Source organism: Poecilia reticulata, linkage group LG4 (genome assembly GCF_000633615.1).
Source record: "Poecilia reticulata strain Guanapo linkage group LG4, Guppy_female_1.0+MT, whole genome shotgun sequence".
NCBI lineage: Eukaryota > Metazoa > Chordata > Actinopteri > Cyprinodontiformes > Poeciliidae > Poecilia > Poecilia reticulata.
Genome location: NC_024334.1, coordinates 30,600,300 through 30,616,395, shown reverse-complemented (window position 1 = coordinate 30,616,395; position 16,096 = coordinate 30,600,300). Strand labels below are relative to the sequence as shown.

The following is a 16,096-nucleotide window of genomic DNA, read 5'->3' as shown; positions in this document are numbered from 1 at the left end:
GGATTGTCCATCACGAACACCATGTTCAGGCATAAGGGCGTCCATATGTGCACTTGGCACCAGGACGCCCTAGGCCGCAGTTCGATGATTGACTTTGTCATGGTCTCATCGGACATTCGGGTGAAGAGAGGTGCGGAGCTGTCCACTGACCACTACCTGGTGATGAGTTGGCTCCGGTGGTGGGGGAGGAAGCCGGTCAGACCTGGCAGGCCCAAACGTGTAGTGAGGGTCTGCTAGGAACGTCTGGCGGAGTCCCCTGTGAGATGGAGCTTCAACTCTCTCTCCGGCAGAACTTCGAACATGTTCCGGGGGAGGTGTGGGATATTGAGTCTGAGTGGACCATGTTCCGTACCTCCATTGCCGAGGCGGCCTATCGGAGCTGCGGCCGYAAGGTTGTTGGTGYCTGTCGYGGCGGCAACCCTCGAACCCGTTGGTGGACACCTTCGGTGAGGGATGCTGTCAAGCTGAAGAAGGAGTCCTATCGGGCTGTTTTGGCCTGTGGGACTCCAGAAGCAGCTGATGGGTACCGGCGGGCAAAACGGCATGCAGCTCGGGTTGTCGCTGAGGCAAAAGTTTAATTAACATTGAGTACAGTCAGAGTTTACTGTAATTTACTTTACATTAGCATAGTAATCTGATGTCTTATATTTTCAATAAAGAATTGAATATATAACTCAAGAGAATGTGGTACAAGATACTACAGATTTGAATGTTATAAGTTTATTGGAAGACACTGGAATGTCTGGACATTTTAAAGCACACCTTTCAGTAATTACAGACGGCAGTATAGGAATTGGAGCTCCTAAGAAAAATGTTTGCATAAAATAAGTTTTTGCTAAATAAAGAAACGAAAACTGGATGACACCAATGCACCAACACCCACCTGAACCTTATTTCACCAGCGTTTACCACATAGCAGTGCAATCTCTACACATTAGAGACATGCCTGCCACAGCTACATTTGTGGAGGTTAATGACCTTCCAACATGTCTTCCACTGTAAATATGGCTGCATATGTGATCCTGTTTTATTAAACACAAGAGGGAACAGTAGAAGTCAAAAAGTAAATCCAAATAAATAAGTATCTACAGAAAATTTAAAACATTTAGTTCAATTCCCGTTTCATATAACACCCTTCTGATCCTCATGAGAGCGTTGATGAAAGACAAAGGAGACAGCACTGTCCCAGGAGGCTTTCAGCACTTGGTCCCTCAGTCCCTTCTTGTCAAAGCAGTGGTTCCACTGGGAAAGGTCACTGGTACAGTCAGCACCTTCTGGAGGCAGTCGGACCTCTCTGCCATTTACACAGCGACAGCAGTGAAACCTAACATCACCACAAAGGAAGACAATCCATTAGATTCAAATTCTGACAGGAGGACAGAAAGAAATTTTGTAGAACAAAATAAAAATCCCAGCAGGTATTGGGAGTGTCAAAGGATTCATCTCTCAGTTCTTGGCTAAAGATAACATATTCAGCTGGTAGCTGCAGTGAGTGGAGTAGAAGGACCACATTAACCAAATATTTTCCGTATTTGACCGCTTTTCTTTTTGTCTGTTTTTTTTTTTTTTACACTGCACATCCCAGTCCGCTAGGGGGCAGTAATAGCACATTACAATTTTTTGTTAACCGCCAATAAAACCAAAGGGAGAAGAAGAAGAAGTTGCCGGTCACACGGATCACAATCAGGTTCTGACAGACATTGTTGAGTACATTTGAAAAAAATGTTAAGGCAGCTTAGCGTATGAAGTTTCTTTAAAAAGCCCAATAACTATCGTGTTGATAAAAAAAGAGGGAGTGATGCAGTGGGAGATGATGGATAAACAAGTAATCCGCCCTACACTGAGCCAGGGTTTCCCCCAGTGTATTATTAACCTGGCAGCCCGCCATGCTTTACTAGCCCCGCCGCCAGGCAAAGCGTTGCTTGTTTATAAAATAAATAAATAAAAAAAAAAATAAATATATATATTTTTTTAAACCTGGCTGCAAGCGTCTCTTTTGCTCTTAGCATTTCACTAGCAGAGCAGATTTATTCCTAAAAGATAGGTTTATAGTTTATGCATTTAAACCAGACAGCGCGCGGACCAATCACACAGCTGGCGCCTCTGCGCTTTGCCTCAGCGGGATCGCGCGCGCCTCCTTTCACTCAAACTGGACACAGGCTGAACTGTGTGGATAAACCTACTGTGAGGAATTATGATCCTTTGGAGAACTCTAGGTAAGAGTTTAAAACCCGCCGCGTTAGCTCTGGTTGGTTACGTAGCTCAAAGTGAACCGCAGGAATAACTTGTAGCGAATTCAGAGGTCGCGTTGTGGAGTGGTGAGAATGATTCATCTTTATGAACGAACAATTATATGGGGCGTTTACGTCAACACGCTGCCCAGCTTGTGGCTCTTTGTCTGTCTTCCCTGTAAAGTTTATGTCTGTGGTCCCGGTTGGCCGGAAAGTTTGTGGATAACGAGCAGCACTAACCTCATCATGCAGGTTCAGCCCGGTGAGGAGCTTTTGTGCTCTCCTCAGAGTCACGCATCACGCTGATTTTCTATTATTTCATTATTATTTTTAGTATTACTTTTCCGGTTACACGATGCATCAAACCATATAAAATGCATTGTCTACTTAGACTTAATGCGCGTGGAGATCTGAGAAACTCGTCCCATAAACTCGACCAACCAGAATAGTTTCTGTGACTCTTATTAAAAACCTCAACAGACACGAAATGAAAGAGCTACTGAAGCCACATTAGCAGCATTGAATTAAATCTCCCATTTGTTGCTCATCTCTGCGTAGTGCAGCAGATTACCTCATCATGCAGGGCCGGTCCAAGGCTGCATGGGGCCTCGAGCAGAATATGACATAGGGGCCCCTCTTGCTGCTAAAACATCAGCACCTCTGACAGCTTCTGTGTTAGATTTAGTGAAATATGGCTGTTACAAAGGCCCGAGTGGACATTAAGATTGGGCCAGGTGTTGGTTGATTTGGTCTGGAAGGGGGAGGTGCGCCACCCAGTGGTGAGTTCTCCATGGCACTTTCAGCAACTGCAGAAAAACCGTGTCTCTGAGCGTGGAGGCGTGCAGCTGGTGCTGACGGTTTTGGTTGGGATGAACGTGCGTTCCTGACTTGTTGTGTTTTGTTGTTAAATGTGTTAAGGTAGTTATTATTTAGTAGTTCCGCCTGTGCGGTATGATGACGTTGTGTTCGTCGGGCCGTTGTTAGCATGCTGCACATTGTTAGCTTCTCACCTGCGAGTATATGTTGCATAGTATTTCAAGTATTTTGGCTTATTACTGTTCGTGTGCTCTTGTTAGTATCCGTACATATTGATGTGCCTGTTTATTGTGACTCTTAAGCTACTTCACGTGGGTAAACTTCTTTAGCTATCAGTCGTAGCATTTGATGAACATGTGGTCAGTTTGTGGCCAGCAGGTGTCACTGCTGCCACTTGTACTGGATAAATGTGCAAGATGAATTAATGTGGGCTTATTTGTGTTACGATCTAGACCACATCTCCAGGATTGATAATCTCAATAAATAAGTGTTACATTTATGTATCTGTGGTCTGTTTTAAAATATTAGCGTTTATGGGGCCCCTGAAGCTCTGGGGGCCTGATGGAGCCGCTGACTTCATTTGGATTAAGGAGAAGTGCAAATTTGTTGTTTTTAGACTAGTTGTGGATTTAAATAGCATTTCACTGGAGATGTTTTCCCGTAACATATAATTACACAGTAATACTTTTACATTTCCTGTCAACTTAATATCTTTTAATACAAAAACACGGTGGACCGCCGGTGGACCGCCTCGACGCCCCGACCACCGGGCTTAGTAAGTTTTCTGGGGGGAACCCTGCTGAGCGATCAACTGGCAGCAGGGAGGACTGGCGGGAATACAGAGTTCAGTCAGAGCAGATGTTCTCTTTGAGGAAGGAGCAGGTTACCCCAGTGTTTTATAAGTCTGGCGGGCCGCAAGGCTTTAGAGAGATTCGTAGTGCAATAGGATCTAGGCCTGTCACGATAACATATTTTGCTGAGCGATTGTCTAAAGAATTATTGCGATAAACGATAATATTGTTTCAAGACCTTATCAGTCATGGAAATGACTAATAATGCATGCAATTTCCTGCCATAGATAGATACGCTTTATTTTCAAAAGAACACGTTACACTGAAACTGATAAACTAAATAAACAAAACAACCAAAAATAAAATGGATTCTCAGTCTCCATTAACAAAAACGTACTTGAATAAAAACTAAGCAACATAAACAGGAGGAACCACAGAGCTCTGTTAGGTTAAAGCTCATCTTCTGAAGTTGGGATGTTTTTCCTCCAACAGGATCCAGAAGAATCACCTCAAACCAGATGTTGAACTGGATTTTCTTTCACTATCATTTGTGAATGTTAGAGCCTCATTTTCTACAGTGGAGCTATAAAGGTTGAAAAAAGTTATTATTTTAGAGAAAGTCTCATCAACATCAATATTTCCACTAAATAAGAAGCAAAAACAGTGTTTGATAAAGGAAAAGCCTCTCAGACTCTGAGTCCGACAGCACCAAGCTATTTTTTTAATATTAGACAATTAATTTCACATAATTATCGCGGTAGAAGCCATTTGTTTGTTAAACACTTAATGATGTATACTCACAAAGAACGAGACAATTAGTCCAAGTTTGTCTTTATTGAATGTTCAGAAACTACAGCGGCTGTAAAGCGCCATGAGAAAGTCATTTAAGCACACCCGTTGCCATGGCAACCTCCTGCGCTCCCCAAGCCGAGATTAGTTAAAAACATAACATTCAGTCCGATACGATATTAGGTTTGCAGGCTTGATATTTATTTTGCGATGATTAATAAGCTCCCTGAACACAGTGGTGGTTGATGAGTTCATTTTAACTCCTGCTCTGCTCGTTATTTTGGTAATAGAACCGAAACGCACAGAATTGCGCAACACCTTGTTGAAACAATAATCACTGAGATTATTATTATTGTAGTTGGGTCATTAATTTGAACATGTTTTGTTGATTTTGTTGTTGTTCTTTCATAAAGTTACGAACGTTTTAAGTGAGCCAGAGGACGTGCTGGTCTCATCGGCGTTCAGTTTGTCACCTAATGCCGAGATCGACTCAAAACCGTACGCGATCGTCGTGTTGCTCCGCTGCTCTAGCAAAGCACGAACAGTTCAGAAACGATATGAAATGGGGAAAAAGTTATTTATTAACTGATTAAGTGGTGTTTTAGATTGTTCTTAAAAAACTAAACAGTCACAGCTGATTAGTGGGTGAACTCACGGCTGCACAGTGAACCCGTTGATTTTATACAGCAGGTACTGCGTACCCCCATTAAATCTTTTACTTTCACCCCTGGTGTCATCAACAGAAAGAAAAAAGGCAGGAAGAGACGATAAAGCCGATAATTAAAATGAGGTCGATAGGTTTAAGTTATCGTGCGATTAATTGATTTATCGTTTATCTCGACAGGCCTAGTAGGATCTAGCTCATCATGCAGGGCCGGTCCAAGGTTGTATGAGGCCTTGAATTTGATTTAGAGGCACCTCTTGCTGAGAAGTACATCAGCACCACTAACAGCATTTTACCATGGATTTAGTGGAATCTGGGGGAGGGGGTCAAGTTTAGTTGGCAGAGCAGTCAAATACTGTATAATTGTAGTTTACTGAGATGTATTTGTGAACAGCTAAAACTCAAAGATTAAACTGAGAGCATCAGATTGTATCTATGGTAACAAAATAATCAATATTATTCTTTGAACTTTTACAAAGTAAACTTGCCAGCTCCTTAAAATCTTAAATGTTAAACAATTTTCTCTTAGTTCATTAATGCCTTGGGCCGGTTGTAAACATGATCAGTATTACATCATGTTTTATATCCACTCACTGATGACTTAGTTTGGATTGAAAAGAAGTGCAAATAATAGATATTTATTTTAATTGTATTTTTTAATTTCTTGTTTTTAAGATATAATCATTGTGGGCTTATGTATTGTCAGCAGTGTCTTCCAGTAACATAATTACTCAGTAATATTTTACATTTCCTGTCAACTTAACATCTTTTAATACAAAAACACGGTGGACCGCCTCGGTGCCAGGCTTACCAAGCTTTCTGGGGGAAACCCTGCTATGGCTTGTGTTGTTGGACTTGGGAATGATGCAGCAAATGTGATGGTGGGCTGCAAGGCCAGAGTTGCACAGCTGCTGTGCCAGAATGACTGCCCCTTTCTTGTAAACATTCACTGTGGTGCGCACAGGACTGTGCTTGCTGCTCATGATACCTTGTCAAGAAAACCCGAGATCATCCCATTATTCCCGTGCTGGAGATTTTAGTTTAACAGTAACAATACATGAAGTTACCTTTAAAATTAACTACACAAAGTAACATCTAGACCCAGCAATAGACTCACACATCAATAAAATCAGTCAGGTTGTGTTCGTCATGTTTTGTCTCCTGCAAACTTTGCTTTAATTCTATTTCTTTTTTCTATATAATCATAAGAAATCATAGTCAGGCAGAAAGAGTGTTGCCAAGCCATGAAACAGGAACAGCAGGCTTCCTGACAAAAGAGGAAGTAAGTTTCCAGCTTGCAGATTTATAAAAGTAGTTGAGACTATTCCTTATTTTAATGCATAAAAGTTTTAAAGAATGAAGTCTAAACATTTTGAGTAATTGGATAAGACCCAGAGTAAAATAATTACATTTATATTGGTTTACTTATAAGAATACTTACACATGTGGAAATACTTACAAGTAAAACAAGTAACTTTAACTTTGGTATCAAATAATTAGAATGGATTATTCTTGGTTTCTTTTCAGAAATGTCTGTAATAACTCACATTATGGTTATAATAAGAGTAACTAATAAGTTATGGTTATCATAATATTATAAATGAATGCTAAATCAAAGAAACTAAAACGGTTATAAATGTGATTTTGACATTGAACGTGAAAAGGTGTAAAATGTTGTAACTGTAATTAAAGATTACTGATGTTGTATTGGAGGTAGATGGTAGGTGAAAGGTCAGGGGAAAGAGGAACTAACAAGAGAGCAGAGATGACCAAGGTCTTATTTGGTAACAAATTGAACAACTTAAACTTTTAAAGAAAAGGTTGTGCAGGCAACAGACGTAGGATGACCTTCGAGCAACCCTGGGACATTATCACAGACATCAGGTCATAATGTCTCTATGGATAACCCCCCTGCTGAATTCTGGCAACCCAACAGGGGCGACCCCGGTGGTTTCAGGGGGTTAGTAATGTCTAGAGGCCACCTTCCTCTAGTCGAGACGGTGCGGATCCCACTCCATTGAGCGCATTGCTGCCTCGTGCAGGTGACGTGGGGGACTTGGAACGGTGTCCCTGTCGACGAGAGACGTTAAACAACTCGAAACGGGTCGCCCAGCACTCCGTGTTCTACGGTAGTGACAAACACTGGGACCTAGTGGGGCAAAGGTGCGCGGGCGCCCCACTAGGCGTCACCGGCAGGGGCCGACCTTGGTGCGACTAGCGCTGCCAGGGCGGTGCCCAGACCACGCTCAGGAATCACTCACATACAAGTTATGTGAGGGGAAGGCCGCCCGAGCCCTTGGGAGAGCACTTGGCACTCCCAAGTGAGGAGCGCGGAAACGGCGGAGCCACTAGGACCCCCTTAACCTAATGGATCTGAGATCATTTATCCAAGCAGTCAGCCAATTAAACAAGCACAGCAACAGTGCCAGCCAAGGCAAACATGTCTGTAGGGTGATAGACCCTATAAAAAGTGAATGCAAAAGAGGAATCTTTGGTTGGGTCCTCCAGGCAGCTGTGAGCCAAGATGGAGATGGACAAAGAACTCTGCAGCTGAAGAAGAGCCGGGGCCACAGAGCCAAAGGCTGTCCTGAGCATGGGGACCAACCAGCCACCTTCAAATGTGGCTTCAAATTGCGCTTCTCTCATCAGCTGGGTTCAAACCCCCAAAAACAAAGATGAAGACAAAGAACAAAGGCAAAGAAGAAGGACTGGTGCATTCCTTCCATGAGACCAGCTCGCTTACATCACAACGGACCAGAAAGATCTCGAAACAAGGTGAATATTGCTCAAGGGTGGCAAGGCAAGAAGCTGAGAACCGCCATGTGCACAAGAAAATCACCCTAAGACCAGAGACCTGCTGATCTAAGTCAGTACTGTTCCTGCCAGCACCCAAGGCCTGTGTGACCTCACCATCCATGCAGAGACAAAACCGCATCAGACCTGCAGGTCCGCCTGCCTTTGTCAATCAGTGCTGTGAGCCTCCTCCTGATGGAACACCTTCTTCATCATCAGGCTAGTTCTGGGGTCCCGAAATGCCATACTGGGTCTGCTCTCTCAAAGGTTCCCTTTTTAGTTCTCAGTGTCAGCATAAGTGAAAGATAGGCTAGATTATTGATTTTACTTATTTGATCATTTCTGCTAAAATGTAAAGAAAATGGTTGTAAAATAGCTATGATGTTTGATTCTGGAGAGGAAAAGGTGGAAAATGTTTGATAGGTTGCTTTTAGCCCAAAACTATATGTAAAACAACATCTTTGGGACTCGCCCGAGTCACTAAAACCAACCTGGTTCAGTAACAAGTGCACGTTGTAATAAAAGAGAAAGAGCAACAGCTAACAGGTGTGCCCTGTGAATCTAGTTGGCAGCAGGCTGCTCAGTCTGGCTAATTCACAGGGGGAAGAAGGGTGGGACATCTGGATGGAGGTCGTCAGAAACGATACCAGCTTAAACAGAGTTTACCACAGATCTGGACAGAGTAAACCCCAGCAGATTTAGGAAACTCAATTCACCAGTTAGATGGAGAGCTGCTCGCACATCTCACACTCAGAAGGAGAAATAGATAGAGAAGGAGATGGAGAGGGAGGGTGCAGCAACAACACCCTCAACAGCTCAAATTAGTGCATATATCACTACTGTTAACATACATACATACTTCAAGAATTCTCCAATACTAACGCGCAGATCAAATGAACTTCAAAAAGAAATGGGGGAACATGACCTGCTGAGCCTAAACAACCATCGGCTACATGCTGGCTGTTGCTGGAGAGGGCAGTGAAAGGCATACAAATATATGGCTCTGATGTCAGAGTTGGGAGAGGAGGAAGATGGGAAAATCTGCCCGGTAGCTAAGGGCATCAGAAAGTGTCTTCAAACATACATGTTCCCTGCTCTAACTCACTTGCTGACTGACGTTTTAGCTGTGGTGGACCGCATGAACCTCATCTTCCAAACAGAAGACGTGAACATCTCCTCCATCTCACCTGTTGTGAGCATGACTGTGGCCAGTCTGGAAGACTGAATGAATGGACCAGGTGAGGTGGAGAAAAAATTTAACAAGGCTTCACAAGATGGCAAGTTCTGTGGCATCACACTTACTCATGGAGACGTGCAGACATTTGCAGCTTTATGCATGGAATACATCAAAGAGGTGTCTAATTCAATCAAAAAAAGATTCCCATCTGAGCATCAACTCAGATCTAGACACCGTGCTGAATGCATCTCATTATCCAGGAGCTGAGAGCGAGTTGAAGAAATATGGACAGGAGTCTTTGAGACGCGTCTGTCACCACTACGGTGCAACTGAAGCACTGGTAATCAGGATTTCCTCCTGCTAAAGCGACTGCTTGAGGGATTTGAAAACCCCTCATTCAGAAAGTCTTGCTGATTTCTGATCAATTCAACTGGAGAAATATTTGACCTTAAAACTTTGGCAGAAGTGTCAGTTATTCCAGTCTCCAGTGTCACAGACGAGCGCAGATTTAGTCTTCAGAATAACAACAAGACAGACATGAAAAGTTGTCTGTCCAGAGAAAAACTGCAAAATCTCAGGACAATAGCCACAGCAGCAACCCCTTGATACATGTGACTATGACCAAGCTGGTGGACCAGTTTAGGTCCTTGCGGACCAGAAGGAAGGTGTGAGACAGAAGGTCAACTGTTCATATTTTAGGTGCTTCATTTAAATCAGTTGTTAATGCATCGTCATTGGGACCAGTTTTGTTACAGCAGAAAGAAAAGCTACATGTTCAGCTGGTTGATGTAGATTCTATAGTCAGCTTTTCCTGAACTATTATTAATTAAAATTAATGAAAAAAAATCTATTGAATGTTAAATAATTATTTTAAAAACTAAATTTTTTTTAACCATGTTCGTCAAAACGACGGCCATCACAGGATGCCTTGTAGACAGAGGTCACACACACATCACCTCCTGTCATGTGGTGCTGGTAAAACGTGTGCTAGGAAAGACTTTGTGTGCCCCATTTCACTTGTGAAAAAGAAGAAAGCAGCTCTCTAAAGCAGGGTTGCCCAGGTCTATCCAAGATGCCCAGCACATCTGAATCAAACAAACTGCTTATTACCTGCCCCTGCAGAGGTGACTGACCCTGATGAGGGAATTCAGCCATTTGATTCAGGTGTGTTGGAGCAGTATTGGTAGCTCTCAAGAACTGGACATGGGCACCACTTCTAGAGGGCTGCTTTCTGAAGCATCTGCCTGGAAGAAACTCGTTTTCTTTACAACTTATCACCTCTGTTTTACACGTGATCAGCTTCCAAACATGTGGTTAAAGACATGTCCAAACAAAACCATGGTTGTTGTAACATAAAGCTTCAACTGAAATACACCATGTTGGCTGGGAAAACTTTTCTCTTCTCCTAATTTGTAATTTGGCAGCATTTGCTGATAACCAACAGATAAACTATTCAACATGATTTCTCCTTACTTGTCATGTGTGTCACTGACAGTTTCTTCATTGAGTGTGAAGAGTTCTCTAAGTTGGCCTAGAGAAAAGTGACGCTCCACATCCTGCTCCTCATCCACCACACAGCTGCTCAGGGCTTTTTTATGGGCTTGTCTCTGCAGGATCTTCTCCTCAATGGTTCCAGTCTGTCAGAAAACACACACATATCAAACATCTCCACAACATCTACGTTTTGCCACGTTTATGACAGCTCATTAACTTGCCACACTGGAGAGTTAGATTACAAGAGGAAAAATAGAGCACTTAAATAAAAATGTCATAGTAAGAGTTACTGTTAATATAGTTAGAGTGCATGTCTGACAGAGATCAGTCTGTAGATGTAACAGGTCTTCTTCTGGCCATCTCTCCACACACGGGCCATTGCCTGCTCATCATTGGCTGGATTCCAGTCTGGATCAAACATTACCAAGCGATTGGCACCAATCAGATTGAGGCCACATCCACCCGCCTTGCTGCTCAGCATGAAAATAAATTCAGGGTTCTGTCAAACACAAAGAACATAGTGTTCATGGTTGCTTCACAGCTTTAACTGTTATCCAAAACTGTCTTTCAAGCTCACTTGTGGACTGTTGAATTTTTCCACGATCTTAGCCCTTTTCTTGATAGACATTGTGCCATCCAGTCTAACATAGAGGTACCTGAAAAAGCCGCAAAGCAACACTGAAACCCATTTAATCAGATCCAGCTGCCAAACATTTGGTCTTTTAATCACCTTCTAAATCTGCACAACTTTTCAAAGAGGTCCAGTGTTTGAGTATAGTTGGAAACCAGCACCACTTTGTCACCAGTTGTGGATCTCGTCACAGCCAAAATGTAGTCGAGAGTCACCATTTTACCTGGAACAGAAGACAGGGTGAGTAAAACAAGGTCAAACCATACATGGTGAAAAAACTGAGAAGTTTCCAAAACTGTGTTTATGTTTTCAGTCAGAGGTCACTAAAAGATTTTTAAGACTATTACTGTTGTTGAGTAGTGATGTAACAACTCTAAAAGAATCACTATGCCACCCCCAAAACGTTTACACGAAGGCCGATGGGTCCATGAGGACGCCTGTGTCCTCAGTTAAGGGGTTAATGCTTTCTGACAAGTTAACCTCTCAAACGAGTGGAAGGAGGAGGTTCTTTCATTTAATTTTTCTTTAGGAATATACACTATATTACCAAAAGTATTTGTACACCCATCCAAATTATCGGAATCAGGTATTCCAATTAGGCCTTTCACAATAAATTTTGCCGAGTGATTGTCTCAGAAATTATTGCGATAAACAATAATATTGTTTGAATACATTTTAAACTGATGTAATGGTAATGACATAATAATGCAAGAACACTTAACACTGGGAACTGGTAAACAAAACAAACAAAAAAACCATTAGCAACAATAAAATGGACTCAGTCTCTGTTAACAAAATAAATGCACTTGAATAAAAACTAAAAACATAAAACCAAAGTGGAAATAAAAAGTACATTCAACCAAAAGAGAACAGACTATGAAGTCTGTATACCATATTACCCTTCAATAATCATTAGATTTAGATAGAGAAGACAGGTGCTTAGGAAACGAGGAAGGGAGGGTCAGTGCAGAGCACCGGAGTTGAGCCTTTTTTTATCCAGTGTCATCAACAGAAAGAGAAAAATCAAGGAAGTGACGATAAAGCCAATAAATTAAAATGAGGTCGATCATTTTCATTTATCATGCGATTAATTGATTTATTGTTTATCAAGACAGGCCTAGTTCTAATCCCTTTCATGGCTACAGGTATATAAAATGAAGCACTAAAAACAGGCATGCAGACTGTTTCTACAAACATTTGTGAAACTATGGGTCGCTCTCAGGAGCTCAGTGAATTCCAGCGTGGAACTGTGATAGGTTGCCACCTGTGCAACAAATCCAGTCGTTGAATTTCCTTGCTCCTAAATATTCCAGTTTCAACTGTCAGCTGGGTTTTCTAAGAAAACAGAATGTTTGGTAACGACTCAGCCATGAAGTGGTAGGCCACATAAACTAACAGAGCGGGGTCAGCATAGTGCAAAGAGGTCAACAACTGCAGAGCCAGTCACTACTGACCTCCAAACTTCATGTGGCCTTCAGATTAGCTCAGGAACAGTGCAAGGAGAGCTTCATGGAATGGGTTTCCATGGTGGAGCAGCTGCATCCAAACCATATATCACCAAGTGAAGCAAAGCATTGGATGCAGTGGTGTAAAGCTGCCACCACTGGACTTTAGAGTGGTGGAGGCGTGTTCTCTGGAATGACAAATTACGCTTCTCCATCTGCCAATCTGATGGATGAGTCTGAGTTTGGCGATTGCCAGAAGAACGGTTCTTGTCTGACAGCAGTGTACCAAGTGTAAAGTTTGGTGGAAGGTTGATTATGGGGTAAGGTTGTTTTTCAGGAGCTGGGCTTAGCCCCTTAGTTCCAGTGAAAGGAACTCTGAATGCTTCAGCATACCAAGACATTTTGGACAATTCCACGCTCCCAACTTTGTGGGAACAGTTTGGATCTGACCCTTTGCTCTTCCACCATGACTGTGCACCAGAACACAAAGCAAGATCCATAAAGTCTGGTGTGGATGAACTTGACTGGCCTGCACAGATTCCTGTCCTCAACCAAATAGAACAMCTTTGGGATGAATTAGAGCAGAGACTGAGAGCCAGGCCTTCTTGTCCAAYATCAGTACATGACCTCACAAATGCACTTCTGGAAGAATGGTCAAAAATCCCCATAAAATCTCCTAAACCTTGTGGACAGCATTCCCAGAAGAGTTGACAGCATTCCCAGAAGAGTTGAAGCTGTTCTAGCCGCAAAGGGTGGACCAACGTCATATTGAACCATATGGATTAGGGATGGGATGTCACTTAAACTCATATGTGAGTCAAGGCAGGTGAGTGAATACTTTTGGCGATATAGTGTAACATTGCAGATATTGACTTCATCTTTAGCCACGTTAGCCAAGCTATCCCACAAGGTCCCCCTTTAACTATGAAGCTAACATCTGCCAGCAGTGGATCAGTTTTGGCTTCAGATCAGGCTCAGAGCACAGATAATGGACATGCACACAAAGTAACCAGAGAAAATCATTTTGTTTAAATACAGGAACTTAGTTATTAACTAAGTTCATCATTGGCTTAGTTATTAACTAACTAAGTTYATCATTGGCTTAGTTATTAACTAACTAAGTTTATCATTGGCTTAGTTATTAACTAACTAAGTTWATCATTGGCTTAGTTATTAACTAACTAAGTTTCTGTTCAGAAAGGAACTTGGCATTTGTAACTAAATTAGCTGCCATTCTTCACTGGAACTAAATTAGATCCATTGTTGATGTTGTTTAGATGTTGCTTCAGTATTGCTTTTTGATCACCTTGTAATTTGTTCAAGCAAATGAAACAATTTTCTATTTTTGGTGCTCAGTACCATCATGTTTCTTCATGTTTAGCCTTTGTAGCTTCATAGCATGTTACGTTTGGAGAATAAGGATACAGCAATATGAAAATTTGGGCCAATATCAATATCAATATCCAATATTAGTACTGCTGTTACAACCAATATATATTATATACAACATTTTTGACACTATAAAAGTGACCACACTGCCTTCATTGCTTCTCTGTTTCTGTGAAACACCATATAATCCAAAACCGCAATCTGACCTGTCATCTGACCAAACAAATACCACATGACCAACCTTCTCTCCTCCGGAAACAAGATGGAAATAAACATGGGTTGTTACTATTGGCCCAGTTTTACTCATTGGACCGATGTTAGAAAATGATTAACATTGGTCAATACCACTGCTGATGCTGATATATATTGTGCATCCCTACTGGGGATGCACAATATCCCCAGTAGGGATATTGATCCCTTTGGGATCAATAAAGTATTTTTGAATTGAATTGACATTACTATACAATGGTTGAACAGCAGAGCCAGATGAACAAGCTTTTCCTGTATAAAGAGCAGATCAAGTCATGACGACTCATCATTCAACATGCCTTCAGTAGTCCACTGAAATGTTTTCTTACCAGACAGCTGAGGTTCAAGTGCTTTAGTGGAGTAACCAGCAGGAAACAGATCGAGAGCGCCCTCAAAGCCCTCCTCTTCTTCAACACACTTGTCATAAATGAGAGCTGGATCTGGTACAGGATCAGGACAGTGATCAGTGTGTTTAGTATGCAAACAACTACAGCTGCAATGAAATTGCTTACATCATTGTCTATAACTTGTATATTATAAGTGCAATATTTAGGCTGTATAATAAGTCACATAATGACATATTAGCAGTAAAATTCGAATTTATAATGCCGACTGGTAAAAAGTTAGCATCTGAAGCTGTGTTTCAGTTGTGTTTAAAACAAACTAAGTGGAACTTGTTTTCTGACAGGCCACACTGCTGCACTTACGGTTACACAGCTTCTTGAGAGATGTGATAGAAGACAGTGAGGAGACATTGATTCTGCCTTCCTGCAATGTCTCTGTGGGTTTGGCCTGCTTCAGAAAGCGCTTGTACAGTTCTATCTGCAAAGGAGTTAGTCTGTACAACAGAGGAATCAGGGTTCCGCTTAGCATTGTATAAAGAAAATCATCATAGAGCAAGGGATATCACAAACATAACGGCTAAGCCCAAAATTATTCATACACATGGTAGATTTAGCAGATTAAATATTTTTTAATCTGACCTAAAGCAATACTAATGTATTAGAGAGGCCCAGTCAAAATCCAGGCTTACATGTCTTGGTGAATCTGTGGAGGGCACTAAAGATTATGGTGATGGAAAGGAGGACTTCAAACCTCAAAGGTTTGAAATCCATGCCAATAGATAAATCATAAAAATACCAGAGGAAACATGATTAACAAAGATGTTAATGTTGTATTCTTTATTTTAAGTGTTTTATATACAGGTCCTTCTAAAAAAATTTGCATATCATGAAAAGGTTCTCTGAATAAGTAATTAACCTGATCATCTGAATCAACAAAGTAACTCTAAACACCTGCAAAAGATTCCTGAGGCTTTTAAAAACGCCCAGCCTGGTTCATTACTCAAAACTGCAATCAAGGGTCAGACTGCTGACCTGACTGCTGTCCAGAAGGTCATCATTGACACCCTCAAGCAAGAGGGTAAGACACAGAAAGAAATTTCTGAACGAATAGGCTGTTCCCAGAGTGCTGAATCAAGGCACCTCAGTGGGAAGRAAAAAGTGTGGCAGAAAACGCTGCACAACGAGAAGAGGTGACCGGACCCTGAGGAAGATTGTGGAGAAGGACCGATTCTAGACCTTGGGGGACCTGAGGAAGCAGTGGACTGAGTCTGGAGTAGAAACAT

The 16,096-nt window shown here is 41.8% G+C and overlaps 1 protein-coding gene across 2 annotated transcripts in view; it reads right to left on the bottom strand.

Moving 5' to 3' along the window:
* Positions 1-698: 698 nt before the first annotated feature.
* rad54l (RAD54 like) overlaps positions 699-16,096 on the bottom strand; it is a 22,085-nt gene continuing 6,687 nt past the window's right edge. Inside the window, exons 12-18 of one of the 2 annotated variants that reach the window (XM_008408143.2) lie at positions 15,177-15,307; positions 14,799-14,909; positions 11,486-11,609; positions 11,333-11,411; positions 11,075-11,254; positions 10,735-10,898; positions 699-1,324 (exon numbers count right to left, since the gene is read on the bottom strand). In XM_008408143.2, coding sequence (XP_008406365.1) covers positions 1,123-1,324; positions 10,735-10,898; positions 11,075-11,254; positions 11,333-11,411; positions 11,486-11,609; positions 14,799-14,909; positions 15,177-15,307 — 991 coding nt within the window. In that variant the 3' untranslated portion in view covers positions 699-1,122. Of the gene's footprint in view, positions 1,325-10,734; positions 10,899-11,045; positions 11,255-11,332; positions 11,412-11,485; positions 11,610-14,798; positions 14,910-15,176; positions 15,308-16,096 lie in introns of those variants that run through there. The other variant, XM_008408144.2, reaches the window with a different exon arrangement.